At 46.6% G+C, this 7,484-nt stretch overlaps 1 protein-coding gene across 3 annotated transcripts in view; it reads left to right on the top strand.

Annotated features, from left to right (window-relative positions):
• The window catches only part of STX1A (syntaxin 1A), a 124,176-nt gene extending 122,176 nt beyond the window's left edge, over window positions 1-2,000 (top strand). For 2 of the 3 annotated variants that reach the window (XM_018557162.1, XM_018557161.1), the window contains one exon: window positions 30-115. Coding sequence is in view for 1 of the 3 variants with exons in the window: in XM_018557160.1 (XP_018412662.1) it covers window positions 30-140; window positions 859-936 (189 nt within the window). In the remaining 2 variants the exon portion in view is untranslated. Of the gene's footprint in view, window positions 1-29; window positions 141-858 lie in introns of those variants that run through there. The other variant, XM_018557160.1, reaches the window with a different exon arrangement.
• Window positions 2,001-7,484: the final 5,484 nt, after the last annotated feature.

Here is a 7,484-nt window from a genome sequence, read left to right as displayed (position 1 = left end):
CCCCCCCTCCTATTTCTGCACACCATCAGGGAGAGATGATCGATCGCATAGAGTATAATGTGGAACACGCTGTGGATTACGTGGAAAGAGCTGTCTCTGACACCAAAAAGGCTGTCAAGTACCAGAGTAAAGCCCGGAGGGTGAGTAGCCACTACCAAGAATATATGAGCTTATTCAATAATGAAGTGCAGAAAGCAGTTATTTCCTTTATATTATACATATTACATAGTACTGTACATTTACACCATTCACATCAATCCCTGCTCCAGTGGAGTTTACAGTTCAGTATCCTTTAAAACAACTAAAGGTTCCTGTATGGCAGTATAAACAACTACCAAATCCAGTTATTATGTGATGTGAAAGCCTCATAGAGTAAGCAAAAAACGTATTTTACCTTCCCAAAATGAGCCAAATTCTCCCTCATTTGTGTCTCACACGCTTCCCCTTCCAGACACTGCAGATCACAGTGGGAGGGTTCCAGCAACAAAGGCAGTGCTGCTAATGTGCAAGACTAGGAGTGGTCAGGTTCTAATTGATAAGCTACAAGCTTGTGAATCAGCAGTGACAATGCCGGTAGCCATGCCACCTGCAACATTTCTTCATCTGGCTGTTTTGGAAGTAAGGCTGTGTGGCACCAGGCAGGCTGCAAGGTGAAGATCTCCAGAGGGAGGTGCCCTGTAAAAGCATCCTCACCCTTACTCTACCAGTTGCTTGTCACAGGCTTATTTGATTGCCAGAGAACATTAAGCATTTTTCTAATGTACATCATATACCCTCATATACCAATATAAGAATTGAAAATAGATATAGTTTTGTATTGAGGCAATTTGCTGACAATGTATCTCTTTCCTTCTACAGAAGAAGATCATGATCATTATCTGCTGTGTGGTGCTTGGTATTGTCATCGCTTCAACGTTCGGAGGGATCTTTGGATAGAAGGTGTGATGACAGCCACAGTTTGCATGTTCAGGACATAGCAGGAAATATGCGGATAACAGTGCAAGCCGCACCTGATGGTGGGGGACTGACAGCGAAAATACGCTTCCTGAGAGGAGAGCCCCTCTGCATGACTACCCTGTGTGTAACCCAGCGCACATGCCCAGGGAGAGACTATTTGGTGCGGGAGGGGGAAGATGGGGTAGAAACAAAGCCAGACCTCCGTCTTGGAACCGGATGCAAAGCAATGCCCCTTTATTCTTCCCTTCCGAAAGACAGACCTCCAGCGATGGATCCAGCTTGGTGCTTTATAGGGATCAGTATAGGGTTAGATTTCCTGCGCTGCCTTTATATTCTGTCCCCTTGCCCACCAGATGCCTTTTAGGTTTGAAGCAGGATCTGTCTCTTCCACAGCCAACTAGACACCAGTGTTGGGCCAAAGTGCCAAGCATAGCCAACTCTCACTTCTTTGATGTAACCCCCACAGCCCTCCCCCTCTTAATAAACAACAACTTGGGACAGCGCGCTGGGACAGACCATGTTGGCCTCCCCTTTGCATGACAGGGGTTCAGTGTTTGGTTAAACATTTTAAGGTTGGATTCTGTTTTGTGTGATCCTTGCCCTTTACCAACTCCTCTCCAGGAGAGGGGCACACCTCCCCCTTATTTTTTGTATTATGTGCATACATTCTCTTTTGTAATTGTGTGAGCAAGGTGTCATCCTGTGTGTATGTCTCTCACCAAACCACTTATGCAGACAAATAAAAGTGTGTGGAGACTTCTGTGTACTGGAAGCTGTGGAGATGTCACAGTGGGGCGGGACAGCACCATCAGTCCAGCTGATGATGGTAGACCAAGCCCTGATGTGCCTTACGGCTTGTACCAGTTATGAGTTAACCCCTTTTTAGAGCTGCAACAAACTCCGGATGTTCCCAGCTCTGAAGGGATTAATCACCAGCATGCTTTGTGAGGAGAGATTTTATATTTGGTGTTATATCTTCCTGGTGTATATTGTCTGCTGCCCTTGTATGGCATTTAATAAATGATGTGAGTTTGGGAAACAGTAAAATATGTCAGGTTTTGAATTTTGTTACAGTTGTCTAGAAATAAGCGTAGCAAAAAGCTTTTTGTTGGAATAAAGGATTTTTTCTATCATGGAAAGCATAGTTGTATACAAAATATCTGCCATACCTATCACTGCCATAGACACCTTCAAATCTGAACACTAAAAAGGCACTTAAAGGAGAACTATGGGGTCAGTGTTTTTCCCCATAGTTCTCCTTAGGGTAACGGGAGGACACAAACTAGCGTCCTCCCGTCACCCTAAGCTCAGTATACCGCGAGCTACAGCTCGCGGTATACTGAGATGCCGCAGCCGGAGCGGATCCCACCATCGAGATTCGCCCAGCTGCGTGAGTGACAGCTGGCTCTGCCTATCTAGAGGCAGAGCCAGCTGTACCCGCCCCCTCCCTCGTCCGTTCCGCCAGTCAGCGCTGGCGGATCGGAGAGGGGAATCCAGCCCCTCCCCTGTCACGGCAGAGAGCTGTGACAGGATCGAGAGGTGAGCGAACGCCGGTATCTGTTCGCTCACCTCCCGATCTACTGAGCCGACCTGTGACAGTCTCATTGTCACAGGTCGGCTAGAACTATGAGGTGAGTGGAAATCACTCATCTCATAGTTCTCCTTTAAAGGAGAACTATGGGGTAAGTGTTTTTCCCCATAGTTCTCCTAAGGGTCATGGGAGGACACAAACTAGCGTCCTCCCATGACCCAAAGCTCAGTATACCTCGAGCTACAGCTTGCGGTATACTGACACCGCTGCAGCCGGGACGGATCCCCGAAATTACTGTCGAGATCCACCCAGCTGCATGATTGAGAGCTGGCTCTGCCTATCTAGGGGCAGAGCCAGCTGTACCCACCCCCTACCCCGTCCGTTCCACCAGTCAGCGCTGGAGGATTGGAGAGGGGAGCTGGGTTTTCCTGCTGGGAGACGTGAGTGACAGTCACGGCTCTCTGCAGGGACATGATCGAGAAGTGAGCGAGCGACGGTATGTGTTCGCTCACTTCCCGATCTATTGAGCCGACGTGTGACAGTGTCATTGTCACACGTCGGCTCGAACTATGAGGTTGAGTGAAAATCACTCACCTCATAGTTCTCCTTTTAAATACACAGATGACACCCATATATATAAACAAATGTACCTGCCGTGGGATCCTGTCCAGCAAAACTTGTGATGCAGTTATCTCCGGATAGAGAGTATAGCAAGGTGAATGATAGTAAGTTCACATCTGTCATCTGTACTTTGGTCATACGAGGCAAATGAACAGGTTCACATTAAATAGGCAGCCTCTACTCACTTCCCCATGCTTCCCCATTTCCCCATGCTTCCCCACTTCCCCATGCTTCCCCACCAGGGTGCCCTGAAATTCTTCCTGAACTCCAAAACATGCAGTGTTCAGCAAGCTTCTCTCTGCTCCGTGTAACAGTGATTGTTCTTAGGGTTACCGTGTGGGAGCATGGGAAAGGTGAGCAAAGACAGCTTATGATGTTAAAAGTATTCACTTGAAGCAATACAGCCTGAATAGAGCCCTGCCCCCAGGTTCCTGATAACCTAAGGGAACAGTACAAGCAATGCACATATGAATGGAGCTCCCACCCACAGTTCAATCACCTGCACAGGAACGTGCAGTACCGCAATGCTGTGCGTTCCATTGCAGTGTGACTTGGGTCGCGACATAATGACTAAGGACAAATGTGGGTCCTGAGGTTACACAGGTTGAGAACCACTGCTTTAAAGTGACACTGTGAGGGGAAAAAAATGTGGTTAAAAAGCTTTCCCTGCAAAAAAAAAAAAAAGATATTAGGTTCTTCTCCCACTGCCCCTACCACTGAAAGCCTCTCTGGGAGCAGAAATCTCCCTATGAAGTCTGTTCTGAAACTGACACTTTTTGGCGTGTTGATCTCCTGTGTCCCTCGCTGTGCTCAGTGGTTCCTCCAGCCTACCTTTATGTCACTATTGTTTCCTGTAGTTTCATGGAGGTTGTAGGAAGCGAGAAGATGACAGTAGGATGTCGTTATTCTTGACATCTGCAGGTTTTCCCGCTATAGTCCTGTGAAAAGACCCATCTAATGAAAGAATACAAGTATAGACACCCTGGACATGAACAAGCAGGGAGATTAGGAGTCAGAATACTGGAGTCAGTACTGCAGCCATTGGAACAGACCGAGAGACTGGTAACTAGCATTATCGGGAGAGGTCAGCAACAACAGCACCCGTATTTATTTCACCATGCGTTTACATGTCAGTTCACGCAGAGTCTAGCTTCAGTGAAAAAAACGAATCGGTATGTAAAGATCTAATGATACAGGCAACAAAAAGAATGTAAAACTTAACTTTCCCCACTCATTCATTACAGAACCAGTTGGGAGGGTCAGGAGAGGGTGGGGGGCCAAGGTTGCCTTGCACAGGAAAGGTCTTTATAATCTCTGGATCTACTGACATTCCTCATACACACAAAGTTCTCAAACTCAGTTTTGGCATAGGGCAAAGCACAGCTTATTAGTGTTGTGGCCTAAGGAGTGGATGCTGAAGAACTGCATAGTGGGAGGCCAGTGGAAATGTACAATTGTACTTCATACCTGGATGTACTGGGTTTTTATGGTGCTGAAGCGGCTGCTTGGGACATGCTCCCAATCTTCACTATTGCAGTCATTACATTAGGCTCAGCACAGGGTTGCTTTATTCACAGGGCTGTGGACAAAGGTAAGTAATATTCTGTTCATCCCCTAGAGCAGAAATAGGAAAACTCTGGCCCTCAGCTGTAGTGGAACTACAAATCCCATAATGCATCAGCCTCTGGTAGTCATGTATGTGTCTGTCAGAGTGCAATGTCTAATGGTATTTGTAGTTACATTGCAGCTGGAGGGCCGGAGTTTTCCGACCCTTCCCCTAGAGAAATGAACAGTGTATCCTTGACGAGCTCGGGAAGGGGACAGAACAGTTTTTTTTTTTTTTTTTCTTGGATTTCTACTTTAAGGAAAGACTTCATACTGTAACCTCAGGCGATCAACAGGAAAATATGTCTTGTCACATATGAGCTTATTATGGGCCCATTTTAGAACAGCCAAAGTTGGGCATATTACAGTGCTGAAACAGTATTTAAGTGGGTAAGATGTGCAGAGGGTATGACGGCAGGCAGTATGTGCAGGAGAGAAGTGCAGAGGGTATGACGGCAGGCAGTATGTGCAGGAGAGGACTGCAGAGGGTATGACAGCAGGCAGTATGTGCAGGAGAGGAGTGCAGAGGGTATGACAGCAGGCAGTATGTGCAGGAGAGGAGTGCAGAGGGTATGACAGCAGGCAGTATGTGCAGGAGAGGAGTGCAGAGAGTATGACGGCATGCAGTATGTGCAGGAGAGGAGTGCAGAGGGTATGACGGCAGGCAGTATGTGCAGGATAGCAGTGCAGAGGGTATGACGGCAGGCAGTATGTGCAGGATAGGAGTGCAGAGGGTATGACAGCAGGCAGTATGTGCAGAGGGTATGACAGTGGGCAGTATGTGCAGAAGAGGAGTGCAGAGGGTATGATGGCAGGCAGTATGTGCAGGAGAGGAGTGCAAAGGGTATGAGAGTAGGTAGCAAGTGCAGGAGAGGAGTGCAGAGGATATGATGGTGGGAGGTATGTGCAGGAGAGGAGTGCAGAGGGTATGGTGGTGGCAGCATGTCCAGGAGAGGAGTGCAGAGGGTATGGTGGCAGCATGTCCAGGAGAGGAGTGCAGAGGGTATGGTGGCAGCATGTCCAGGAGAGGAGTGCAGAGGGTATGATGGCAGCATGTGCCGGAGAGGAGTGCAGAGGGTATGATGGCAGCATGTGCCGGAGAGGAGTGCAGAGGGTATGATGGCAGCATGTGCCGGAGAGGAGTGCAGAGGGTATGATGGCAGCATGTGCCGGAGAGGCAGCCACATATGAGCGTATTATGATAATGTGCATTGGTGAACAGTAGCAGAGATCCTTTGCAATGGAGTGCTGGCTTCTTGCCCCTGAACGATTGGGTTGTGCAGCCCTAGGTATGGTACAATGTTATATAACACTGAACTAAGTTGTATTTACGGTAACAGAGAATGAGAGTTTATCACATTGATTGTTCTACAAATCTGGAAAGAGACTGACCTGAACTATTGTAGTACAATCATGTTATATATAGATGGTGTATAGCTTAATATAGAAACAATGATATGTAAACCCAATGATTAAAGTACCAAATATGCAGCAACATGTCAATGTCACTTCAAAACTCATTTGTAATATTTTAAAATCTGCAGTTTTGATTAATCTAACATCTGTTCTGATCATGTTCTGACTGGCACTGAATCATCTGGCCTGTTGACGGTGACAGGTACATGGCCAGTAAATCAACACTAAGCCATGGCTTCCTGCTAGGAGTTAAAGGGTTTCCAGACAGGAGGCTTTCCCTTCTAGCACCAAAACAAATGCTAAAACAATGATGGAGTATCAAGTATGGAGTCACATTGAACAAGCGGCAATGGAGATCAGAAGGGATAGGAAAGGAATATAATTAGTAATCATTACATATATATGAATCGAATATTAAATAATATTTATTGTATGCTGGGAGTGCCATGGGGCACATGTATGTCATATGCAGCACTCTGAGCTCATCCTTCACAGCTATTTTCTACACCAGGGTGGGGGCATCTCTGTGGCTGTGTGCCACGTAAAGAGAGACACCCTGTGGGCAACTACAGTACTACAAGCAGAATCCTTAAAGCTGATCACACACATTTCTGCTTCTTTCTAAATAAGAGAGAGGTGAAGGCTAACTGCATCAAATAAGCAAAAATAATAGAGTTGACGTACATTTGTGTGAACGTATCAACTGCCAGCAAAAACTACAATGCTGTTGAGTTTTCCAATTCAGACACTATACCAAGCCCTGACCTGGGCTCATGCACAAAGGGAAAAGGTCTGGCTGTGGATTCTTGCCTGTACAGAGCAACGTGAGGCTGACAGAGGCCGCAGATTTCTGCCAGCGTTTAAAATAACCGCACATGGAGTGAATACCTGCACTTAGGGACAGATAATAGCCCCAGTGTGCAAGCAATTCGCGGATGGACCCCTTTTCCCATGTGAACGAGGCCTGAACTCTTCTCCATTGCAGTTAAAGGGACACAGCTTGGTCAAGGCTGCAATTGGCTAATGAAGAAACAGCAGATCACTGATGAGGTCATATCTGTGCCCCTTCTTCCAATCAGCAAGCTTAATTTGTCAAACAGCACTATGCAACGCCGTACAGTCTGATTGGTTAACAGTGCTGCCTCTTCCTCCCAGTCCAAATGCCGATGTGAAGGCGGTTACATGGGGTTAGTACCGACAAAGATGGAGATATGACCAATACATTTAAAGTGCTTTTCTTGATCTCCTAACACTTTACATTAAAGAAATTGATCAAATTATTATCTGCCACCATGGACATCTACAATACTGCATATAAAACACACACACCCCACACACTTTGACCAGTGAAATT

Source organism: Nanorana parkeri, unplaced genomic scaffold (genome assembly GCF_000935625.1).
Source record: "Nanorana parkeri isolate BGI_ZX_2015 unplaced genomic scaffold, ASM93562v1 scaffold269, whole genome shotgun sequence".
Lineage (NCBI taxonomy): Eukaryota > Metazoa > Chordata > Amphibia > Anura > Dicroglossidae > Nanorana > Nanorana parkeri.
The sequence above is the reverse complement of the archived record's forward strand: the minus strand, read 5'-3'. Positions and strand labels throughout refer to the sequence as shown.